The 26,897-nt window shown below is 43.0% G+C and overlaps 1 protein-coding gene across 1 annotated transcript in view; it reads left to right on the forward strand.

Moving 5' to 3' along the window:
- The first annotated feature begins 694 nt into the window (after nucleotides 1–694).
- LOC115309406 (chymotrypsinogen B-like) overlaps nucleotides 695–26,897 on the forward strand; it is a 37,581-nt gene continuing 11,378 nt past the window's right edge. The window contains exons 1-4 of the mRNA XM_040223542.1: nucleotides 695–743; nucleotides 17,615–17,834; nucleotides 25,734–25,947; nucleotides 26,023–26,158. Coding sequence (XP_040079476.1) covers nucleotides 695–743; nucleotides 17,615–17,834; nucleotides 25,734–25,947; nucleotides 26,023–26,158 — 619 coding nt within the window. The remainder of the gene's footprint in view (nucleotides 744–17,614; nucleotides 17,835–25,733; nucleotides 25,948–26,022; nucleotides 26,159–26,897) is intronic.

A 26,897-nucleotide genomic window follows, 5' to 3' on the forward strand; every position in this document is an offset into this window, starting at 1 on the left:
TCCGCGCGTAAATGGGTTAGCTGGTAATCAAAGATGCACAGACATTGCACGTGGCGATGATGCACCTTTCGTGCTGCATGACTGACTCCATCGTATTGTAGGCGGGGAATTTGAGGGGGTCGGTTTTTGCGCATCCCATACGGTGCGATGGTCCATTCCGGTACTAACTGCGCATGCGCTACCACAGAACACTCATATACGGGCACTTCGTGCCGGAGGGCCTATCGTACTGCAACGGATGGGCAAAAACGGTTCGCTAAAACTCCCTAATGTGAAACGGAGGATACCGCCGTCGGAAAAAAAAAATCGCTTAAGACGATCTTTGCTATTCTGAAAGCCACGGTTCGCGGTGGGTGTTCTGCATAGAGAGCTCCGCCATGATTGGCTAGAAAAACAAAGGCATGCTTGGTCCCAAGACAAAGCTAACTCGAAGGAAAAGGGTGTAGAAGTCGACCCCACGACCTTCGAGCCTTTTTGATTTATCAACCGAATTCCACGTGCTTTATTAACTTTTGTTTTTACCTCAACGTATGGCGTTAGCGACGTACCAAACGCCTAGCAGCTGTAGTATATTGAGATCCATGGTGCTCCCACGTGGAGTGCAGAATAAAACAAAATGCATAAAGATCTAAAATATATATAGAGGCATTTTTGGAGACAAGCAGAGGGATAAAACTTTTAATGAACGGTCGTGATGGGTTCATCTTTCTTTGCTTTCGTGGCTATCTTCTCGACATTGCTCAGTAAGTATACTTGCAGTTTTAATATACTGCGCCGCACTCGATTTTTTCAAGAATGAATAATTGTCAAAACAAATTAGAAAATCGAGAAAGTATCTGTGAAAACAAAGTTGCCTAGATATGAATGTATTCTGAGAAATCGCTGGGCATATCTTATATTACTAATGTAAAAAGGCAGCGAGGAATGCCACACATAATTATCTCTTGCCAGGCCGCCCGCAGTTAGCCCCCGACACATTCTCTGGAATTGCCCAAATCTTCAGCACCGCCATCTTCCCCTGACTCAGACACGAGACCTCAACCTAGCCTCCCCTGAGGACTACTACAAATGGACCAGAGTGAACGCGCATGCCGGAGCCCTTTTGGGCTTTATACGGGATGCACAAATAGCGCACCTAATCTAAACAATCAAGCTATGCTTGTTGAACGAATAAAAAAAAAAACTATTATCTCTGTAAAGTATTCGACGTATTCTCAATTAGGTTCTTAAATCCGGTAAGTGTGTGTTTTGTTATTCTTTGAGCCGTTCAATTAATTTACGGTCGAGTACTTAATGGATTTTTTTTCTTTTTGTTTTAACCCTAAACAAGTGTTGCAAACATATATGCGTTTTCATTTGGATTCGGGAATTGGGATACACTTGTGTCCACTAATTATCTTTGAATATTATATCCTCTTTGGTACACCGCGTGAGGGGCAATGCTTTAAATCCAGACATTTGTTTTTAAAAATGTATTCAATTACTTAGAAATACTATCGGCCCCACTCAAGGAGCCTTAGTAGGAGCGTGTACACCCTACGACAAAAAGTACAGTCATATATAGAATCAGAAAAAGAGGAAATTCAGGTAAGTAACATTTCCACAGCAGAAATGAAATTTTTCACAGGTATGAAAATGAGAATATCGTTTAGTAGCTTATTCCAATCTTGAATTGCCCGAGGAATTGAACCCCAAGAAACGGGGAAGTACTTCATGATACAAACAATTATCGACCATGACATTCTGATTGAACCTCTAGTTCAAGCTGTCATCCCAACTTGCCCTATAGACATTTCTTTCTTTGGCAATTTCTGTATTCCTGGTATATATCGGCCTATAAGTCGCGCCATTGCGTAAGCCACATCCCCCTCTAAATTGCCATTTTCAGAGAGAAAAAAAAGTCGTATATAAAACATGATGCTTAAAACCTAAGACTGTGAAGGATGCGTAAAACAAACTAGAAGGAAAAGAAGACAGTGGACAGACATGAATAATATGACCCATTCGCGTGCACATCGTTCACTTTTTTTTTTCTAATTGTACAGACTTGCATGACTTAAGTTGGAGTAAGCACATAAATGAAATGTGTCACGAAGGAATGAACAAGCTTTTGTTTTTAAAACGAAATCTGAACAGTGCTCGGCCTAAAGTGAAGTTATTGGCCTACACAGCCTATATTAGGTCTACCTTGGAGTACGCTGCATCGGTATGGGACCCCAATAAAAAAAAATCAAATTGATGAACTCTAAAAAGTTCAGAGGATGGCGGTGCAATTTATTTTATCCAAATACAACCGACTTCATGCTGTCACGGATATGCTAAAAATGTTCCAAAAGCCGGGATTCATGATTAAAAACAAACACCTCCGACTTGTATAACAATACCAACAATTTATGAGACGTTTTGTCTCCTATACGGGAGACATCATCAGTGCGGCCTCGGAACACCCGACTAGCTACCAGAAATCCAACGCTTCTTCTTCCTTCTCTTCATCCGTAGCGCTGGTTCTGCCGACTTCTTCGTCCATGGCATACGGGAGACATTATTATCGTCTGCACTCGCTTCAACCTCTTTTACGTCCGTCGTGGACGGGAAGTTAAATGAAAAGTTATTTTAAGATGTCGGTGTACACGTCGGGGAGGGGGCCGCGTTTGGAATTGCAGGCAAATGTGTCACTTCGAATACACCATGATTCCAGAAATCTTCTGGGGCCCCACCGTTGTTCGCGCGCCAGGGTCATAGCATTCGCAAGGTCGGCTAATTAAAAACTTTAATTAGCCGATCAGAACATTTTCCTTCAAATTCAGATTTACGAGCATCGGAAGTTCAGACTGTTATCGGATCCCTTTTGAGGCGCGGGTATTTACAAGGTTTTACTGAAAACACACGTGAACAGATGCAGCAGGGAAGAACAAAAGCGACTAATAATTACAAAGCAGGTGTGGTGACTATCCCTTATGTAAAAGGCGTCTCAGAATATATTCGCCGGTCCCTCCTTCCACTAGGTATACGAACAACTTTCAAAACCCATATAAAATTACGGGACCTCATTTCGAAGCCAAAAGATCCAACTCCTCCTGAATCTCAAAGTGGTATTTTATACAAAGTGAACTGTCGGGACTGTGACAAGTGTTACATCGGAGAAACTGGCCGCAAACGGAGTATCCTCCTCAAACAGCACAAAAGAAACGTGGAGAAGGGAACTTAGGCCACAAGATCAGAAACTGAACTGGTGGACCCTTGTTGGACGATTGGTCACACTTTTGACCTTGCGAATGCTGTGACCCTGGCGCACGAACAACGGTGAGGCCCCAGAAGATTTCTGGAATCATGGCGTATTCGCAGTGACCCATCCGCCTGCAATTCCAACCGCGGCCCCCTCCCCGACGTGTACACCGATATTTTAAAATAACTTTTCATTTAACTTCCCATCCACGACGGACGTAAAAGAGGTTTAAGCGAGTGCAAACGATGATAATGTCTCCCGTATGCCATGGACGAAGAAGTCGGCAGAACCAGCGCTACGAATGAAGAGAAGGAAAAAGAAGCGTTGGATTGCTGGTAGCTAGTCGGGTGTTCCCAGGCCGCACTGATGATGTCTCCCGTATAGGAGACGAAACGTCTGATAAATTGTTGGTATTCTTATGCAAGTCGGAGGTATTTGTTTTTAAACAGACATGCTGAACAGCCTCAATCTCCCCTTACTTCCCGTCCGTCGAAAAATTGCTCCACTAAAGTTTTTCTTTATGTTTTCTCATCACCTGTATAATATTGACTCGGATTCTAGAGTAACACATGGCGCATTGAAAGAACTCAGATACGTTAGCACTAATCAGTTTGAAGTGCCCAAATGTAATCCTGACGCTTATAAGTTTTCTTCTTTTTTTCCCTAGAACTGTAATCGATTGGAATAATCTCCCACAAAATATTCTCCCGTCGAACTGCTTAGATGAATTTCAGAGCGCCCTTCTGAATATATGTGAATTGGATTGATAAAAAGTAGCTCTAATGTTTTTGCTATGTAGTAGATGTTGAGTGCTGAGAATTTGTTTTGTTTAGTTCTAGATAATACGTTGAATGTTTGCGCTGTTTCAGCTTTTTATTACAAGTAGACGTCGCTGAATATGTACTGTATCGCAGTCCTGATATTCTATGTGTGAGTGTTCTCCTGTACCCCACACCTGTTAAAGCCCCGCACCTGGCGTAAACAGTATTCACAAATAAATAATTTAAAAAAAAAAATAAGTCGCACATATTTGTACGGTGGGCAGAATCGCTGCTGCCATTAGACCAATGCTCTTACGTTTCTGGACGCTTTTGACTGCTGGAAGAGCAAGACATTGGAGAGTGCTCTGCTGTTCTTCAATCGTCAAAAACGTGCAACGGCCTACACCTTGTACAGTTAAGGTCGAAACATATAAAAAACGGACATACGTCGCTATAGAGAAATAGCGGAAAAGAAAGAATATGAATTAAACTAGTATGACGGCATTTAAAAATAAAACAAATTATATGTAAATTTGACCAAAAAGATAACTGCAATCACGAAGCTGCGGATGAAGAATAACTCGAATTGTTTTCTAAGAAGGCTTCAAAGACAAAGGGCGCCAAACACTGCTCAGGCTCAACGAATATGCCGAGAGGAATGAAAATAAAAATGGCAAGTATCTATAAAAGATAACTCTGTTATATAGCACGCCCGGCAAAAAAATATTCTACAACCGATTGTCGCACTTCTTCGCTTCCCTGAGTACGATTAGTGTTTCAAGCAAATTGTCTAATATCGTGGTGAACTAATACATCTTACAAAAAAACAATTTAAAGACACTAACTGAGGCATGTTTATTCCTGGTCTCACATTGTGTCACATTGTTGATGTCGCATTGGTCAACAAAAACTTTCTTCAGATGTGCTCAAAGCCTATATATGTGCAAAGCAAAGGTGCCTCTAACCTACCTGGGACGTTTCAGAAAGAAAGTTCTGTAAACGTGCCTGTAGAGCATACCGTGTTTTTCTTACAATGCATGAACAGTGTAACTGTGGCTTCTTTAACGCGTCTGATCAAGTGATGCTCAGGTACTCGCAGACTGTTTTGAACGTCGCATCACCGATTAATTTTTCTCATTCAAACAAATACCTGCCTTCATCCCAAAGCAGGTATAGTCGCTCAATGGGGCATTCCATCTGAACAGGTTTCGCTTTTCCGCCTGAAAGTGGAGACGAGGTTGTGGCCGCCGCCTCCAAGCTAAAAAACAGCGCTTCCATTTTTTCCAGACTGCATTTTCTAGACTAGTAAAGCTTTCTCGTCTGTTTTGGCTGATCTCAAAGTATGGACAATATAATCCTGTTTCTTAGGTATTGCCTGCATGTGAAAACATAAGGTCACATACTGCAAATAAATTCTATGCTCAGAAAAAAAAAATTTGGAAGAAATTGAATTTGTAATACCGTTGCCAAAAAAAATGACGTCAATGCCAACGTCAAAGGAAGGTGATTGCTTAAATCACATTACACACTCGTTGCCTCACCACGCGTACACGTAGCGTATAACCACGAAAAATTATATTGTGTTTCCCGTGAGTTATACTTGGGCGTAAACGTTTGCGGGTTGTGTAAAAATATCACTTCAACAATGTGCCGTAACACGTGCCTCGACTTCACACGTGAACATATAAAGAAATGGGCAACCCAAACAAAAAGAAAAATCACAGCAGCTCTCGGGGTATGCGAGGCAGACCCCTACGCAATCATATGCCGCAAGACGTCATGAGATAGGCCTGGCAACGGACGTTAAGGAGCAAAAGGTGCCATTCCAAGACGGCGTGAGGCCTTTTTGTCTCCATAGTTTGTCCAGAACTTGTTGGCCCGATTTCCCTATCCTGCTGAGTATTGGAGGAGTAAACTAAACTAAAGGAAACTAGGGTTCCTACTGGAGGTCTTCTGCATAGGTTTCAAAGGACCACTACAACGGTCACCGCGAGATGCAATTTTCAACGAGAAGGGATCTAGCTCTTAAAACTTATTTTTGAAGTATGACTTTATGATGTACTCCTCAGCTTTTCCAGTATTTACGAAAAAAATCCCATTATATTCCTAAATTCTTGTACATTTCTCAAGTTTTTGCATACTTAAAGTTATTTGACTGCTCCTTCAAATACGTTCCGAGTAGTTCCTTAGTATCCTGAAAAGGTTTGGTGCATTGCCCTTTGAAGTGCCGTTAGCATGTCCGCGCAATCACTTCCCTTAGATGCAGGGCTCATGTCTTTCACTTTCACGGTTATGTTTTTCGCAGTCGCCTCTAAAGGGATTTGTGCAGCCTGACCAGTTTTAATATCCATTGTGACAGAGTGAATTTTTCCGTCATTTTAAATCGCTCATCTAGTTTAGGGAATCAGGATCATTAGTTTCAATTTCTCTGCTAGAAGGCGGACCGTCCTGTGGTTATGCGATTTAGTGCGCCTTGCATCTGCGGCCACTTGATTGGGAACGTCCTTCCTTTCAAGATCAAAGTCGACGTTCGTCTTTTTCTCAAAGCGCATAGGATCAACAACTACAGTGATTCCGGATAAACGTCGTGTCCATGGTCATCCCTTTCAGAAATACTCTCACTCATATTTGATCGTCACTCTCAAGAAATATCGAGGCTATCCTTTTAAGAGACCCCAAGATTGCTCGGTATCCGTACGTATACGAAGAGAACCTAACGCAAAGAAGCAGATGAGACGCAAAGAAGGACGTCAGAGGGTCGAGTCCTGTTTGAAAGGTTAGAGGGGAGACTCAAATTTTAGCTGCCTTGGTTCTTTTCACAGTTCGAAAGCGCTAGAACGCCAAACGCCGGAATCCGAACGCTAGAAGCTTGGCGCTCTGACGTACCCGCACGCACTCATCTCATCCTCTTCCTCAGTTTTACTCTTCATACCAAGGGTAGGCCAGTTGAATGTAGTACATCTGATCGCAACCTCGGTTTCAAAACAAAAAAGGGAATGATGTCAGGAGGTTTTGGCTGCCTATAGCGGTTCGTTTCATTCGAAAGCATTATTTGTCTCACCCTTCATTCAAGGTCTTTATAAACCCAGCAGTGGTAGGCATCATCATCGGGACTCAAGCTTGTGGAGGAGGCTGACAAGACTGTGTTGTCCTGGGGCATGAATCGGGCTACACTTGCTTTAAAGTAAATGACAAAACCGATGTGTTCTGGACTTAATTATTTAAAGCTAGAAAACTGTGATATTGCGGATTCTCAGCTATATATGTTTTTTTGTGTTTCGTTTCGTGGGGACAACCGAAAAGCGCCTTCGATGCCAGCGGTTCATAAATAAATAAATGCATAAATAAACATATAAATCAATCAAATAGTAAGCCAATCAGCTTTCTTGAAATCCATCAATTAATGATTCAATGAATCTGTCCAGCAATCTAGCAGTCTAGCACTACAGCAATCTATACATTAATCCATCAGTCCAACCTCTCCCTTAATGAATACACCAATCCATCAATCAATCAACCAATTAATGTTCATTGTGCCCCCGAAACAGCTAAAATCCTCACTAGGGGTGCACATACATAAGGCGAATTGAATCTGGCAGAAGCATGTAACACTTTGCCTTTAGTCGCGTCTTCATTTTTACTCCCACCCAATAAGATATATGCCATCCTAGATTCCTGAAACATAATTGTTCTCATAACCCTCCTACGTGGCCCCAATAGAAATTGTGTGTGTTTTCCCTCGACGTGCAATCTAAGTATTGTGGGATTCCCGTTTTATGGGGGGTACCACTTAGAAACACAGAAGGTTCCTTGGGTCCGGATAAAGATGTGTTTATTTGACTGCAATGCCAACACGCTTGCCCGAAGGGCCAACAATGGTGGAGATGACGGCGCTGTCTCTTTTGACAGGATCACCAGTCGGAGTCCGCGCTGCCGCTATTTGCAGTATCACGGAAAGGGAGGATCAGAAAACGATATGAAGGCTCCGTCGAGCAGAGCCTCCCCCAGCGAGAGTCCCGCACGTTGGATTAGGGCTGTCTTAAATAGCCTGCGGGAATGGACGCGCCCAGGGTGGGTCGGATGTAGGTGGCTCCCCGGAGGGGCGGACGCGCCCAAGTCATGATCCCGAGGGGTGTGCCTTAGGCAAATCACCCGAAAAGGACGAGGGAAAGCCGCCCACCAGGGAATACGGCTTCGCCCTTGCATCCGGGACGCGCTCCCACGTGGCGACGTCCCACGGCCTGCCTGAGCTAGGCCTAGATAGGGATGCGGGGAACCAGTGGTTCCCACAGTATACATCTTATATATTTCCTATCTAACCGACGATGTTGACGAGACTATGAGCCAACAAACCTTGCGTGGTTCGGTTTCAGAAGTCATTCGGTGATCCACTCCTGGGAAAAATAAAGACTGGGTACTACCTTCTTTCTTATTTATTCGACCAGAACGAATCCGTACGAAGTGAAACAATGTAATTAAACGGCAACTAAGTTAATCCCATTATTTGTTCCGAATTTGTAGGGAGGTTACGCGAGTTTGAACCAACTACGTTCACGGACCAGGACCACACAGGTTTTACAAACTGATAAAATCGCGTAAACATTTGTTTGTTTTTTTTCTTGGTTAGCGCCTCCGGCCCATTTACAAATTGCAGTGGATTCTTGTTTTATTTTTCCTGAAGGCGATTCGCCTGCCTATACTGATATGATACCTAGGATTATAGCGGTGTTGCTTATTTATTTCGAGGAATAATCGGGCAGATTTGTTTGGCATTGTTACTCCTATTCTGCCCTATGTCATGGCGGCGATTTTCATATTCAAATTTTTAGGAGAGTAACCATCTTGAATGTGTTTTTCTATTCTTACGAAATAATGCTTTGTTAAAATCAAGTACTTTACTTTAATGGAGGAATATTTAAATGTATTTGGTTCACTTAAGTTTCAAGTGACGCGCACTCCATCCTGGTACACATGAGGTAAAGCCTACGAACCGTAAAAAACAAAAAAACAAAAACATAAAACAGTGATCTCGATTTTCTTTGTGATACCTCTAATTGTGTTTAGAAATGTGAAGTGCCTCTGGGATTTTTAGAATTCTCCTATTATTTAAAGACAGTTCGACTTGTATAGTATGACTGGACGTACCTCGTTTAGGCTATTTTACGTTTTCAAGTAATTGTTTCATTGAAAAACAATTATACGGCTAGTTCGTTTTCAAAACCTTAGCGCCCTTGTAATAAAGGGTACAACATTGAAACTTAAACATATCCGCAAGACATTCTAAAATCGGTTTAATGTGATCCATAATATTCGAAAATGATAATCGAACACATATATTTTGAGCAGATGGCTGTATTTTTTATTCCAGATGCCCGATTTCGGAGAGTGCTTCGAAATCGGACAGCGAGGAACACAATGTTTCTAGAGATATCCTCCACGTTCATGACATTGCTAGTCTCTTCACAGCCAAGGCCGGCATGGCTGTCAGCTTTGTCACTTGGCGACGTCAACGCGTAACATGTGCACTTGTTGAAGTACTCAAGTGCTGTACCGGGGTGATTTCAGATAAGATCGACCAAAGGATGGCTAGTCGACATTTTCAAATCAACTGATGTTTTTATATATTATTGTCTAGTGTCTGGTATGAACGAATCCAAACTTAGTTTTGACTAGAAAAAATACTTGGGGACAGGAAAAATCGTAAGGCATGAGGTGGTGGACAGTTGCAATAACGCGCACTGATGGAGGGGGCCCGTTTGAGAGTGAATAACTAAAGCGATAACATTAGGAGAACTCTAATACGTTTTAGGCGCAAACTATGGGTATAGCTTGCTTGTAATATAAAGTAATCATATTTATTTAAAATTTATTTATTTTTCCAAAAATTGACAAACGTGCCTGCTCGAACGACAAATGGCAAATTTTGGAGGTCTGCATCTCATGAAATAATTTAATCATTATGATATAACTTGCAGATATTATTCTACTAATATATAGCTAATATTTAAAAAATAACTAAGGTATCTGTGTGATACATTAGTTAGGATATATTTAGTCAAACATGGAAAAAAAATCAAACAAAGAAAAATGCCGATCCGAATAAAAAAAAACACCACCCTCGATTTTTTTTAAATTTAGGTAACCTGTTAGACTCTATTTCGGCATTCATTTCCATTAAAAACATGTTGCATCATTTTATTGAGAAAGAAGATACAACTCCCCAAAGTAGGGTCCTTTTTCAAAGCCTACACTGAGAAGTGTTTTACACAAGAACTGACTCTGAGTTCCAGTTTCATGAAACCAACACACATATTTTATATATTTTTATTCAGATGAGGCCAATGATAACTAAAGAAATCGTTCACACACTTAAATTAAGGAGAAACTACTGTGTACAAAGAGGTATCATATTACGGACTAGTGATCCGAGAAAAGATCATGCGCCATCGGCCACTAGGAACTTTGTTTACTTTATTCTCCTGCGACACTATATGCTATTCCCTCTTCCGCTCTACCTTCATCTCTCTCTCTCTCTCTCTCTCTGATATATATCCCTGATATATATCCAGAACAAAAACATGTTCAAGCATTCCCTTTCTGCGTGGTAGTGTTCTGTGGCTAGCAAAAATCATTTCCTCGCTAAGCTCACGATTATGGCAAAATAGTTGCCGGAAACCGCAGACGACACTCGTCGCTAGTTCTGGCAAAACGACCGATACAATCTTTTTTTCGCATTTCCCCGCTCGCTGTCAAGGACAAGGGGGTTCGCTTCAACCAGCAAAACATGGCCGCCGACGCCTGTTTACTGAGCAGTCATGCCTGTCGCCATCTCACTCGCTGGCGTCACGGGCGATAATATCGGGCACAAAGGGGCACACCAACCGGCAGCATTATCCCCAAATACTCGAGCCTCGCGTAAATACATAGAGTGTAAACGCTGTCGCCATGTTATCGTAGTAAGACCGCCCCACCCCCTCCCCCAACGGGGGACTGCAGTACGCGACGGCGTACTAACACAACGGCGACGATATCGACATCGCGGGCTCCGAATTTTCCCATAGTTCTACTCCACGGGCATTCCTCGAAACGCTTGATATTGTGTACGCTCGCCTGGAAGGATTTCAGGCGCGTAGTTAAGATCAGGCGGTTCTCCGCGGCAAAAAAAAGCAATTTCCCAAAAGCTTAAAAGCGGCGGCGACGCGTGTGCGGTGAACGCTTGTAGTTTTGGTGTAGACAGGGTGTGTGTGTTCTCGTTGTTGACACCAGCCGGCGATAAGGCACTGCAGGGGGTAGCTCAGTACAGCAAGGGCTAATCCGAGTGACCATCAACGTAACCCCACCGCCAACCCCTCGCGAACCGGTCGCCGACATGGCTCAGGCTGTGTCATGAACCACGTGGTAGAAGCTCGGGTGCTTTCATATCAGCGCGTGGAGGGATGACAGTGCGATTCCGGAAAGTCTTTTTCGAAGGCCGCTGACCACAATTTTTTGTCTGGAGACTTTCCCTCTTTCTTCCTTTGACGTGGATCAAGCTTTGCCGACAGCCTCAGTTGTGACCTCTCTTTTCAAATGTACGTTTGCAGTGAGTGAGCTCCTCAGCCTCGGACTTGTCACTTGTGCACCCAGTAGTTCTTTCACTTGGCAATTATATGCCATCAGTTGGGGTTTAATTTCTATTTTTTATGTATACATTATGAAGATGTCCTGGAGCTCCGAACGAGTGTTTTGTGCAGATTACTTTTGCAAACACAAAAAGACTATACCAAAGCAGCGGAATTTTCAAAGTGTTGGCGAGTTGGACCTAAACTCGTTGAAGCAAATTCTTCCGCCTGACTGTTCCACCAAAGTGAGTGCGACGGACTACCTGTGCTACCATTGCTTCATGCACATCACTAAGGAGATCTCGATGCGAAGCTCAGAGCAGTGCCCTGACATATTTGTGCCAGCTGAAGAAGCAATTGAAGATCTAAATCGCAGCATACTACCTACAGATGTGTCGCCGCTGAGACAACCAAGCGTCGTAAGAAGTCGGGACAGGCCTGCCTATGTCAAGAGAAAGCAGACAGAACTGGAGCAGGTTGCTGTCAAGAATATACGCTCAAGGCTACGTATTGCGTACGACAGGGACGCACCATCGGGGTCGTCCGAACCAACATGCTCCACATGCACTGAGTGGGTGGACAACTTTCGGCAGGCCTTTGAAACCGCCACCTCTCTCCGGGAACGTTGTCAACTGCTTACACTCCTGCCGTCAACACTGACGAAGAATGAGGCTCAAAAGATGATTCCACAGGCCTCAATGTACCTCATCAGTAAATCCCGAAATCTCAAGGAAAAGCATGGCGTGTGGTATGAGCCGGATCCTTACACGAGGTGCAAGGTGAGCCCTGAGAACCTGTCTGCTGCCCTAGAGTACTTCACGAAAGACGAGCTACAATGTTCGCGCCAAAGTCCCAACCAGAAGGACGTCATCTCTGTCATGCTCAACGGAGAGAAAGCGTTCGTGCCAAAGCGCTTCATGACACGCTCAATACGAGAGGCCTTCCGTATATACAAAGACAAGCATCCCGATTCCGGCGTTGGGCTAACGAAATTTTATTCGTTGCGCCCTAGATGGGTCCAATGTATTCCACACCAGGATGTGTGCGTTTGTGTGCGCTGCGCCAATTATTATCTTTGTATTGCCGCTCTAGAGAATGTTACAGGCTCAACATTCAACACTGGTGAAATGAACTCGGCATTTCTGTGCGACCCAGCAACAGAACTGTGCCTTCAAGGAGACTGTGACCACTGCCCAAAAGGCCAGTTTCTTACACTCCAGGAACTTGATATCCCGGAGGATGAAGAGATTGTGCTTGCAACATGAAAGTCCGGCGACCTTGTGAAAAAAACTTTGGAACCTGAGACTTTCCTAAAAGTCATCCAAGTGACGGTTGGAAGTTGGGTACTTCACAACCATATCCGGCAAACGCAAGGTAAAGCGATCTACGATGAAAAACAGTGCATGCAACGCGGGAGAATTGTCTTTCATTTTGACTTTGCTGAAAACTAAACCATCGTGCTTCCTGACGAAGTGCAAGCATATCACTGGAAAAAAACAAGTTTCGATATTTACATGTGTAGTGACGACAAGAAAATCTACAAACAGCTTTGCCATCATCAGTGAGGACCTGTGTCACGACGCCGCTCACGCTTGCTTGGCTCTAGAAAAAGTGAAGGAGTGGGTTGAAGACAACGTTGCGGTATACTCGTACGTGACGTACGTAAGTGACGGCGCCGCCAGTCATTTCAAGAATCGCTACCAGCTTCACCAATTTGCAAAGGACGATTGCCCACAAGCCCAGTGTTTATTTTCTGCATCTGGGCATGGGAAAAGTGCATGTGACGAAGTTGGCGGACTCGTGAAGCACCAGGCCACGCTGAACAACCTGAGAGAACGTTCAGTAAGCGCAATTCAGACGGCCAGGACAATGGTGAGCGTTCTATCAAAGAAACTGAAAGGCGTGCATCTTGTATATCTGGACGAAAATGAGGTTGTTCGGTATCGTGAACAAAAAAAAGAAGAGTGGCTGACGGTGCGCGCCTTCCCTGGCATTCAGTCTTGGCACGCGTGGCGGCTCAGCAAGTCATCAACAGAAGGGACCTGTGACGTATATGTAGCACGGACAGTCGGATCTGCTTGGAAGCAACTTTATTAGATGGGTACAGCGAGGAAAACCTTAGCGTAAAGTGCCGAATTTGATTTCCCAAGGACTGCTCATTTTAAATGCAGGGACATCTTATTTATCACATTTTTCTTCACGGGGTATTTAACCTACTGTTTTTGTTGGTGGTTACTAATAATTTTTATCTGATCACTATAAAAAAAATCCCAAAATGTTATCCTCGAGCAGGATAAAATATATCGGCTTGCCACGATTCATTCATACACCGAGAGCATCGAAGCTGCTCCAGTTAGGCACTATGGCATCCGTCACGTGAAATTGTTTGTAATCGTAAATACACAGCCAACCTAAATATCTTACTATTATATCTTTGTTTTTGTGTGTGGAAGTAAAGTTATTTATTTTACTCTAGATGTAAAATATACCGGAAGGTACGACTTCACACTGCACTATCTTTTCTCAAATCATTAGTCTCTAATGTGATACCACTTTGTACGCTTATGTAAAATGCTGTATATAGTTTCTCCTCCCTTTTAATGTGTGACCGATCGCTCTTTTTATCAATGACCTCATCTGAATAAATGTATATAAAAGATTTGTGCAAGTTTCATGAAACTGGAACTCAGAGTCACTTCTTGTATAGGACACTGCTAAGTGTAGGCTTTGAAAAAGGACCCTACTTTGGGGAGTTGTTTCTTCTTTCACAGTGCAATGATGCAACATGTTTTTAATAGATATGAATGCCGAAATAGAGTATAACAGGTTACCCAAATTTAAAAAAAAATCGAAGGTGGTTTTTTTTTTTATTCGCATTGGAATTTTTCCTTGTTTGATTTTTTTCCCATGTTTGCCTAAATATATTGTAACTATTGTGTCACTCAGATACCTTATTTATTTTTTCAATAATAGCCATATATTAGTAAAATAATGTCTGCAAGTTATGTAATAATGATTAAATTATTTCATGAGATACAGATTTCCAAAGTTTGCCATTTGTCGTTCGAGCAGGCATGTTTGGCAATTTTTAGAAAACTAAATAAATTTTTAATAAATATTATTACTTTATATTACACGCAAGTTGTACCCATAGTTTGTTTGTAAAAAGTTTTAAAATTTTCCTAATTTTATTGTTTTAATTATTCACTTTCAAACTTGCCCCCTCCATCAGTGCGCGTTATTGCAACTGTCCACCTCTCCCTGCCTTACGATTTTTCTTGTCTCCAAATTTTTTTTCTGGTCAAAACTAAGTGTGGATTCGTTTATACCAGACACTAGACAATGTTATATAAAAACATCAGTTGATTTAAAAATGTCGACCAGCCACCCTTTGGTCGATCTTATCTGAAATCACCCACCGTCAGTCATTTTGGCTGCCTCGGCACCTTGCAATTCAGTTTCAATCCGGGGGGAGGGCATTTTTCCGTAGTTGCTTGCGTGATGACTGACCCCCGCGAGCGAGCAACGGAAATAGGGAGTATGCGAACGACGAGCAAGACACCAGCAATGGGGAGCATACCATGTAATCGCCCACGTCGATGATGACCGAGAAGCTGTTCGTCCCAGAACCCTACTTGTTTGATCGATCTGCTTCGTCGTTGCCAGAAGCAACTGACCCAACCTGGCTTGGGTGCCTTCATGTGCACTTTGCTTGCGTTTGTTCCAAGCGTTTTTTTTTTGTTGTTCTGAAGCGCGTGAAAAAGCATCTCCCTGCACGTGCTCCTGGTGTTGACTTTGCTATGGAGACATTCAGTTCATTTCAGCGATTTATTTTTTATTTTGTTTTCTGTGTGCGCGGGCTGTTAGCATTGTGTACTAAAAAGCATATCATCATCCTAAACAGAAAAGCCATGAGTAACCCTAAAGTGGCCAACTCTAAATTGACTTTCTTCGCCAATGCTTTACGATTACGTTCAGGCCCAGACCGCTTCTGTGGGTGAACCATACTTACGATGCGTGGCGCTGGTGTTGGGAGACTAATAACGTCATTACATTCGAATGTAGCTTCGCGAGCATCTAACGGGTGCGATTTGGGAATCGTTTTATTCGTTTTAATATTAGTTTTTTGGTGTTTCACAATGAATGATTAATGTTTCTGGGATTGCTCATAAAACAGGGTTCATGACACGGTGTATGAGGAAGAAGAAATAAGGGTTCAAAATCAGTTCTTCTATATGACTTGGTAAAAACATGGTTTAATTAGGGGACGTTTGTTTGAAACTAACCTTTGTTCATTTCAAGACTACGCAAGTTGATTCAATTTATTTCGATCTTTTTAAGGCCTTCGTTAAGGTTGATAATTATGTGCTTCGACAAAGCATTTGAAGAATATAGTATCACCCCTAACCTTTGAGTATGGGTTTCTAATTACCTGTCACCGGAGAGAAAAAAAACTATGTTCGTGTTGAAATTGCTTTATCAAGTGCGCTTAATTTCAACCATGAGTTTTTAGGGCATATATTTGAGGTCCGTTGTTGTACGGTATATTTATAAATAATGTTTCGAATCGCATAAAACGTTCTACACTTTGTTTACCCATAAGCCCAGACTGGAGCCAAAGGTACAAGCGCAATCCAGCCCGAGCTCCTGGCTTTGAGACATATATTTCTAGCACGAGTGATCGTTTTCCGGAAGAACGCTTCAAAGTAGCGACCTCTAGCTTTTGTGCTTGTTGCAGTATGTGCAGTCTCAGCTTAAGGTAAGGGTGAACGGAGTATAGGGTGCCTCTATGTGGAGATAACATAAAGTTATTCTCACATGCTTGTTTTGAAACACATTGCGAAACGCTGCAGTCTAATATTTTGAGTATCTCAAGTGAAGCGCGTTGAACCGACTGCCTCTGAACGCGAAAAACATAAGTTATATCGCTTTTAAGGCATAAAGATGATTAAATTTTAAAGACAACTTGGAAAACAGAACTATTTCTCTAGCTGATGTGATAAGGGACCTTATTGTTTTAGTCGATTGCCGACACACGTTCAAATCTCATGACTCTAAAATTTGTAGTACCGGTTTTGAATTGCTTGGCCTTATTTTACTTATAACTAGGCACTTTATAACACCTCTTGCTATGTTAAGTTTATTTTCCGTGTTGGTTAGGCAACGACTTCAATTTGCTTCTGCTGTGTGAAACAATTTATCCGAAGCTGAATGTAACCCCCTTGAAGCGGTACAACGGCGTTTGGTTCACATAGTTTTTGATAGGAATTTTCGCAAGGTAATAAACTCCGAATATAATTTTCTTGTTAAGGTTTTCAATCTCAGCAGTTTAAGTGACCGTAGGACTTCTTGAGATGAAGTGTTTTTTTCAGAAACGCATCCAAGGTCGTACGTATGCACCTGATCATTTGGGCAGCACAAAGCTATGTATTCCAGTTAAATTCACGAGTTTTTACGGATTGTTGTATTCCGACAAGCAACTGAAAGAATTCCCCTTACATCAAACTAAGATTTTTGCAACAGCGTAGTCTTAAGCAGAATTTCTTTTGTCTGACTTATTTCACGTTTGAATAGCTAGATATACTTGCATATGATTTAATATGACTTAGGCTCTTTTAAAAGCTATATATGTTTCTTTTTTATGTCATCGGACTTCTGCTGCCCATGCATACCAATGTGAAGATCCCAATGGTTTTTTGGGCCCGTAATCAATATCAACATCAAAGCGGAGCATGCTCGGGATACCCAGATGAAGACAAATGAGGATATCGCGCAATGGATAGGACCATTTTAATCAAATCAATATACTACCCTTCTTATTCTAATCAAAATGAATAATTTGCATACTTCCATCATGCTCAACCCTAATGTGGTCCTGCTGAAAACAATCCTAGTGTGGTCAACCCCCTTTTCCGATGAAAAGAACAAAGCAGAGCTAACTTGTTTATTTCGAAAGCTCTTTTTTCCAGCGTAGTAGCTTGAAATTTCTGGCATTACAACGCTTATACCCCAACCACTATTTACAGGAATTTCAATAACTGGGCTAACAAACAGTGATACCTTGGAAATCGACTGTGGACGGCGTCAGCAACAAGATATTGTGTCAGAACGAATCGTTAATGGTACCAAGGCACATCCTGACCACTGGCCGTGGATGGTGGGGCTGTATACTGCTAATGACACATTTTATTGTGGTGGCGTTTTAATAAGCAGCCAGTATGTGTTGACCGCTGCTCATTGTTATAAGTACGTATATATTTATTTGTTTTTAATAGCAAAAAAATGATGCTTCCAGTATCCTCACTTTGTTCGGGGATTTCAGGATGGATATTGTTGGTTCATAAAAGTCGGGCTGTTGCCGACGTGCAGAGACAAGCCACGAAAGTTTGGGGGATTGCCATTGCGTATACATTTCTGAGGCACCTCTTGACCCTAGTTGATACCTTTAAAAAATTTGAAAATAATCAGTGAGTGTGTGAATTACTAATTGAAGCCTACACGGCGGGTGCGCGCTCACGCTCTTCTACGAAGTCAAGTCATTTAAAATAAGTATAGGAGTGCCGTGTCTTTTCCTCTTCAATACATTTGGTTATAAAAATCAATATTATGAAATTAGAAAAGTCGTGGTTTCACAAAAAGTCGCTGTTTTGATTAAGCTTCTACGATCGCTCATTTCTTTGGGGCAAAGGTCTGGATTGTGTCTGATAATATAGATCCTCACAAAGCCCGAAAACCTGAAGGTAAATCTAAACTTTAATCCATTGGGTAGAGCTTCGTTATATAGGTTCTATTTCGCCATAAAGTGTCAAATTTAGGCTTCGCGGCTGATACTTTGCCTGCCACCTGGCACGTTTTGGCATAAATAAGCATTCAAGTGCCAGTGTCATGCTTCAAGTTTGATTGTTGGGTTTCCATATTCTAGTGCAGGGCCTCAATTGACTAAGAAGTGCCAGATTTAGGAATCACTGCTGTATCGAATTAGTTCATACGTGACATATTTCGTTCAAGCCTGGCACTTTGAAAATTATGTGGCGAGCCGGAAAAAAGCCATGAAAACGCCAAAGAGAGGTTCTCTTACGCTTACTAACGCCTTGGCTTTAGTTAGCGGAAGAGAGCAAGACCTTATTATAGCCCTTGTCAGGCTTGTAGCATTGCCAAGTTGTGCCGTGTGAGGCGTTTGTCTGGCGTGCTACCTGGGTTGACTCCTCTATGCGCATATCACGGTTATTAAGAAAATATCTGAGCTGAAGTTATCCTCCAATAACTATTTCTTACAGAATGTAGAGTGAACTTCGGTAACTGCGGCTTCGCTGACCTACCTCCGCATGTCAGTAAACTTAGTTTCACCATTAAAAAATGCTTTGATTTTTGTTTCGAATATTTTCGAATGCTTAAGCTACACTCTACGAACTGCGGTGCGCCGACTTCCGGAACAAAACTTGGAAGAACTGGACGCTGCACGCACGTGGAACTTCGTTCTCAGTGTCTCAGGGCCGACAAATATTTTTAAAAACAACTTTTTTTGTCTTTTTAGCAGTCTGCCATTCTTACATTGGTGTGATGGGTGCTTTCATATGTTGTGCAAGAAAGTTGACGTCTGAGGAGGTTATCACTTTTTTTTTTTTTTTTAAGTATTAGGAAGGAAAACAGCTCGGGTTCCAGGGTTCCGGTTCGGCAACACGAACTTACCAATCGGAAAGCTCGCCATGATTGGGAGCACGTGGAATTTGAAAAACAAACGCAGCCCGCCTTTCCACCAACACTTGTCTGGGGATCGTGTGCGTGCAGTGAAATGTCGACGCTACCACGATGTAAACAGGTCCGAATGTCGAGGCAGGGATAAGGGCCGTCGCCAAATGCACCGATGTCAACACTACTGTCGTCTGCGCTAAAAGAAGACGGCCCAAGCCGCTTGTCTGCAAAGCGGTGTAGAAAAAAAAAAAAAAGTCACTAAGGAGTTTTTCGAGTCCTCGAAGATGCAGGAGCGGGTCGACGTCCAAGGAGATGCATTTGAACTGCGAGAGTGCCAGAAAAATCCACGTAAACATCTGTTCGCACTTGGAGCGGACGCCCCATTTGATCAAAGCGCTGGATTCGTGCTGTTAGACCGCGTCTTGTTAAGAGCTTTTGGGCGATGTAACACTCGGCGAAGAAAGATTGGACCGGCATCGCGTAGGTTCCCATGAACTGTTATTGCTCCACAGCGTTGACGTACCATCGTGTCAAAATAATAATAATAACAAAATGTGCATACAATATGTTGCGAAGGTAATGCATACGGCGTTCATTTGACCTCTATATCACACAGAACAAGAAGACAGAGTCTACGGGAGTCCCTTTTCGACGACAGCGTTTGTCCCCGCTGCCTCGGAAAACAAGGGGTTGGCAAGGGGAAGAGACTGACCTCTTAATCGAAAATCGATGTCAGCGATCAAACTATTCATACGGGAAGAGTCCACAAGGGTCGCGCGCGCATATTCCATTCAGCAAGTCAGCCGGTCGTGGGCAGACGGTCTTGACTAGGGACCGTCGGATTAGGTCGGAGTGCATTGCTAAGCCTGTATTGTGACGAGCCCACCGATCTAGCCCAAGGCGGTCCCTTGGTCTGTGGGATCGTTGACGTTGTAGCTTTTTCCGAATGTCTGTGAATCCGTCGTGGTCGGTTTCAAGTACTTTCTTTTTTTCTTGCTCGTTGAAGTCGGGACGCGCGAGAAGAGCACGTAGACAAATAAACGTCCGTTGGTCGTCGCAGCCAAGTAACTGAGCGACGCCGTCGGGCTTGTTGATTTAATCGTAAAAAAGTGCTTAAGAGAGCTTCGGATCTGTGGTTAGATTCCATCATAACCTGCTCAAAACTTACGATAATCTCGTTTCGTGAATACGAATTTGTTCTTACGCTTTGCCGTACGGATTTGTTTTTTTTTTTTTTGTGTGTTTTTTTTTTTTGTCATAATATCGCTTTGGGAATATTTCCTCAAGCTCATGGCAACTGTCGCTAGGCAAATTTTTACAAAACAGCTAAACCCCATAAGCGTAGGCCAGTCTTTTGAAATTTCGAATTCCGAGGAATGCGATAGAATCTTAGTCACTTTCCGAACGGCAGATATAAGTGTTTTCTTTAGATATTGAGCACATCTCCTTCTTCTTGGACTCAAAAGTCATGATTAAAAATTGTGGATCCCTTCCACTTCACGGGACGATGGAGGACCAGCTTTTTTACGGACCAGCTATTTTTGCGACGTCCATGACGATGCAGAGAGGACGACTTCTAAAACGACCTCGAGGGCGACGCCTAGAGGATGGCGCCTTGGACGACTCTCGGACAACCTAAAGAACGACTTCAAGGACGACCTCGAGGGCGACGTCTAGGACGACCTCGAACCCGACTTCTAGGGCGACCTCGAGGACAACGCCTAGGAAGACCTCGAGGGCGACGTCTAGGACGATCCCGAGGACGACCTCACGGGGGACCTCAAGGACGGCGTCAAGGAGGACGTCGAGGACCACTTCTAAGACGACCTCAAGCATGACGTCTACGACGACATCAAGGACGACTTCTAGGATGACTACGAGGCGGACGCCTAGAGGACGGCGCCTAAAGCGACCCCTCAGACGACCTCAAGGACGACTTTTAGGTCGACCTCGAGGACGATTCCTATATATAACAAGGAATCAGGATCTCACTATCTAAAAATGCCAAGGAAGGCTGATTCACACTTGTTGCCGTTTATTTTTATATTTATTTATTCATACCTGCCACGACCGATGGGGTGGTTTCTGTAAGCATCCGCGGAGGCATTTTTTCCCGGAGCGCATGACATGTTCGCTGTAAAAAGTAGAATCAGCAGTAATGAAAGAAAACATTATCAAATTCCCAAATAATGTGGGGCAAAGCCTGAAGGATTTCCTTCAACTTTTAAGACTGTGCTTGTGCTCACTAATTGTTGAGTTTCAGAACAACATTTAAAATAAAGAACCGGGTTTGCATCGGCTCCTGGGTTGCCACGGCGCTAACTGAAACCCATCTGAGCGCGGTGGACGTGCAGGAAAAGACTATGTTTCTTCTATGTATTAACTCTAACAAACTGTACATATTTTACTTTGTGGGCGACTACTGGCCATGCATACTCAGGAAATTAAAGGACAAGACATAGCGGCATATTTTTAAGGACACTCGCTTGTCCTGAACTTCATAGAAGACGCAAGAGGTAAAAAATAACTCCAGCTTTTAGATATTACGAACGGAGAACCAACAAGCCACTACACGCTTTTAAAAATGTTCGTATTCGAAAACGCTCAAACATGGAATCGTAAATTGGGTCATATGTTCAGCCTTAAAAATATCCTGCATTCACACATTTGCGGAGTGCCTAAATAACGACGTTCCACCCTTCATAAGCGCAAGGACAAAGTAAAAATTGTGGCATCGCGACTAATTACATCAAAACAAGAGGGGAAAAAAGCCACGAGAGGCTCAAAATGTACATCACGATCACCTACACTCGTGATTATACCATCACATAAAAAAGTTTCTTGAAGGGCGCTGCAACACATTGTTCACATGCCAAAATAACGATGCAGAAATAGTTCCAAAGGTGAACAGCAATGTCAGAGAATCCACAATGTACAATTTTTCAAATGTGAACATAACGCAGTATATTCCATTCCATTATGGTGTGGAAAAACGAATGTAGAAGAAGCAGGACGCTGCTTAAAATAATGCTTAAAAGAACGTCAATACAAACGAATGATCACCTGGGTGCCTCCATTGAAAGCGCACGTCAATTACTGGAGGGGGTGTCATCCAATCTCTGAAATAACGGTAGCAGTCAAACGGCAGAGTGCACGGCTGAACCAAGATGTAATAGAAATCTTTCTTATTCAAAAGGGCCACGACAATGCAAACCAAAAATCGCTGCACTTGACAAGCGAGAAAGAGATTCTTGGAGGCGGGACTGGAGAAATATGTCGGAGAGAGGGGAGCGGTCTAGCGGTTGGGGAGACGAGTTGGGAAGACATCGCCGAAGCAGTGGAAGTAAAGTTAAATACGATATATCTTCGCCCAATGCTGGAAACTCCTCCTAAAACCGAGGGGAGCGGCGGCGAACGTGACAGTGGCGCCTCTATCGTACTCGGAGTTAACGGAAGCAGACGACGCAATGAAAGTATAGGGTAGGTTCCTCGACGTCCTCGAGCTTTGCGAGCCCTGCTCCGTTACCCCAACAGCTGAAACAATTCGTTACGGTGAGTCCGCTTGCAAAGCGGAATCCACCGATCGCCAGTGTAACTATAAACAAATTACAACGCGAGCATAAACAAAGATAGAGCAGTTTATTGAGCGTTCTCAAACGCATCTTAGGGGATCACCCGCATTTGAAGCGCGTCTGGGACACGGAAAAAGTGCGTTTAGCTACTATAACTGCGTCGTAAGAGGTTTCTGTTGGTTCGTTACAAACTGAGTTGTCCCATTTTCGTACCTGAGTATGTGATCTTTAAAACGTGCGCAAACATGTTAATATTACCAGAGGAAGCACTAAGCAAAACGTAACGCTAAAAATGACAGTGCAAACACTTTCAGAACTTTGCGGGAACGATGGGGTCGCCATCCCAGACGCAAATAAAAAGAAATCGGGCACCGTCGCGAACGACGGCGAATAAAACAAAGAAGTTAGCAGACAATACAAGGATACCAAGCACCCTGCATAGAAACTCCTTCAACGACGACGATCGTTGAGCAGCTGGTGGTCGCCATAGGTGTTGAGTCTACAACAAAGAGGACGCAACACGACGAAACTAATAAAAAGAGAAAAGAGCTTCACTTTTTTTTTTCAGCTGCTTGTTACACGTTTGTTTATTTGCTTTCGTTTGTTAGTAGTAACGAAAAACAAAAAAGGGACAGAAATAACGCGGTCCAGCTCATACTGCCCGTAAAATAAGTCGCACGCTGCAATCTGGTACGTGCAAGCAGTGTGTGACCATATTTTGCGTTCGCGTTTCTTTTCCCAATGACTTTGGCAGCTTTTCTTTTTGTTTTGTTTTCTCGCCTGACAAAGAAGTTGAAAGGTACATTAAAATGTACCTTGTTGACGTACGCGTCCAGGCAAGCTTAGCAAACCGCGCCTTTGTTTCGTCGATCAGTGGCCTCATGTCCGCCTTCAGATAAACTGTTGTCTGGTGTGTCGAATGCACGGCTGATGTTCCCGGCTAGGTGACGTGTTTGGTCGAAAGGTGGCGTCATCTTCGCATGGGAATATTTCTCGATCTTAAACGAAATGTCTTTCGAGGTATTCCATGTTTCTGATAGCAGCTGAACTTGGCAAGCATGATGCCAGATCTCATTGGCTGCCCACCCTATTGGAAAGACCAGTTCAAACTGGTACCAGTTTCAAACTTGGTTATTGCTCTAGTTTGACCAGTTTCAAAATGGTTGAACAGGTCAAGGTGGTTTAAACTGGTCACACTGGTTGAGTGGTCATGGCGGTTGAACTGGTAATACTGGTTGACTGGTCATGATGGTTGAACTGGTCATGGTGGTTGAACTGGTCACACTGGTTCGACAAAAAATATTTTCATTTGTTCAAGCCACCACTGCGTTTTGGATATCTTTATTATACGCAAAGGTAGACACAATACGCCTACTACAAGCATCAGCTGAACAAACATTAAGCGCATACACATTCACGACACATACAAATATCAATACTACCGCACACTAACCTGATCACTACTACCGAGCTCTGCGTTTTCGTCTTTTATACTGGTCGTTTTGAACGTACGGAACTTCTCGGTGAGCGCCTAAGCAATAAAAAATATTCCCAGCATGTTAATTTTTTTTCAACAAGGTCATACCTCTGAGAGTATTTTAAACGGCTCAGGGGATTAATCTCTTAGTAAAAAGTAAACGCTGGATAATGCCGTAATTATTTGAAAGCCAATAAAACCAAGTGAGAAAGCCAATAAATAAAGTGAAAAAGAGGGGTCAAAGTGGTAACCAGCTTGGTCAATCTGGTTACCAGTTCGACCAGTTCGGCCAGTCTGGTGACCAGTTCGGCCAATCCGCTGACCAGTTCGGCCAATCTGGTGACCAGTTCGGCCAATCTGGTGACCACTTCGACCAATCTGGTAACCAGTTCGGCCAATCTGGTGACCAGTTAGGCCAACATAGTGACCAGTCAGGCCAATCTGATGACCAGTTAGAAGGCAATCTGGTGACCAGTTACATCAATATGGTTACCAGTTAGACCAGACTGGCTACCAGTTGCACCAGTTTGATTTTCAGTTAGACCAGTATGACCAGTCCAAATACCAGTTTGACCAGTACAAATACCAGTCTGACCAGTTACACTTTCAAACTGGTCTTTCCAATAGGGCACCCAGCTACATAGGATTGAGTCTTCAATTGTGCGTCTGATTTGTCGTCCGTGAAGTTCTCCTCGATCTCCGTGGAGCCGTCATAATCGTTTGTTGAGGTGTCAGTGACGATTTCGAAGCCAGACTTGGCTAGCGTTTCGAGGTTAATTTGAGTGCTGCAGTAACTTATAATTACACACGTTTGTTCGGTTTTCGAAAAACGAAACAATTTTCTACCATATCGCAGAAACTTGTTTTTGCAGTAGAAGGCAGCCCATGGCATGCCTGCCATCTCCAAGTATGCGCTTGTGTATGCCCGGAGGTGGCCGATTGATAAACGAACGATGACCCATAGCAGATATGCCCCGTACACAAATAAAATCCGAATAGAATGGCGCTTCAATTCCATTAACTAGCGTAAGCGATCACGTCCCAACAGCGATAACCAACTCATGCCACATGTTGCGACTTCAATTTCTGTTTTTTATTGATTATACCGAGACTGTCTGACCCAAAACCTTTTTATTTTACATATGATAAAATTGTCACGTATAACCTAAGCGCTGCCTCAGTACCCAGTTTAGTTTCAGCTTTCGGTGCAACGCTGGGTGCACGAGTCGTATATAATTTTATTTGGTTTTATAGTTATCATGACACAAATGTAAGTCACCGTGGGACTGCTAAAGATTTTTTCGACGAGTCCCTCTAATTAGATAAGCCTTTTGTGTTCTGACGCAGACTTTACCAATTTAAGCCCAAATGCAAATTTGTTCACATTCCGTTTAATGCTTCCAGAGACAAGAACACTACGGGCTTTCTTTCAGTTCGTTTGGGAAGTACGAACCGAACGAATTTCACCGTAGATTGTCACCGAAACGCAGACAAAAGTCAGAATTTAGAACTAAGTGACACAGCAGTGAGGCATGAGGAGTCGGAAGACAAGGTGATTTGCGTGGAGGTTGATCACGTCTGCATCCCCGTCCAGGGCAACAACTGTACAGATTTTATGGTACGTATACCTGTTCCTAAAAAGAAAAAAAAATCCTGAAGCAAGTTTTGTTTAAACTACTGTATTCCATTACAGGTAGACCTCGCACTATTGAAATTAAAGAGGCCTGTCAATTTTACAAAACACATTCAGCCAATCTGCCTTCCTACAAACTGTGAAGAACCACCATCAGATGTTACCATATCTGGTGTGGGCTGGGGCAGAGACTACGGTAAATTGTTTTCTCACCTAATATTGCTCCACCTACCATTATTGTAAGCAAATTACGAGGGTCGGTAAACAATTAAAAAAATGAGGCCATGAAAGTGAAGCCTCCCAAGAAGCGAATTGCCTGGTACATGTGACGGGGGTCAATCAGCGACAAACTGCGGAAACTGAAACGCGAGAGAGAACCGGGTGCCGCTGCCACTGTCTCATTCCTTCATCCATTTCTCACATAAGGCGTGCAGACACTCGTTAGTATCTGAAACATTTAACGCAAAAATGTTTTCCAGCATATTTGTACATAATGATCAACGGTGTTCTAAAATCACGTCTTTAAAAGAACGCACACGAAAGACCTGAGTATAATTAATTTCACAGTTAATAAACTGAATCGTTTTGAGTATGTTTATTCTATGTTAACTCGTCTAATATTGTCACGGGTGGTGACCAATAAATAAGAAATAAACAGGAAGAAATAACCCTTTCATGTGGCCAACTTGTGCCAAAAAATAAAAGGGGTACAAAAGATAATAACAGAGCGTCGCGGGCGTCGAAGTCGGCGTGACAGCAGAGTCGAACGCTGGGGCGAGACTGACTCCGGCTTGCCCGCGGAGCCGCTTTTGTACTACACACGTTGGCTTCTGCAGCATTCCACGTAGAGGGTTCGACGCGTAGAACATTCTGTAGAACATTCTGATCTCGAATCAGCTAGACGGTTCTCGATTTCACCAGAACATCACATTACA

The sequence above is a fragment of the Ixodes scapularis genome, unplaced genomic scaffold (genome assembly GCF_016920785.2).
Source record: "Ixodes scapularis isolate PalLabHiFi unplaced genomic scaffold, ASM1692078v2 PGA_scaffold1__304_contigs__length_218370807, whole genome shotgun sequence".
NCBI classification, from domain to species: domain Eukaryota; kingdom Metazoa; phylum Arthropoda; class Arachnida; order Ixodida; family Ixodidae; genus Ixodes; species Ixodes scapularis.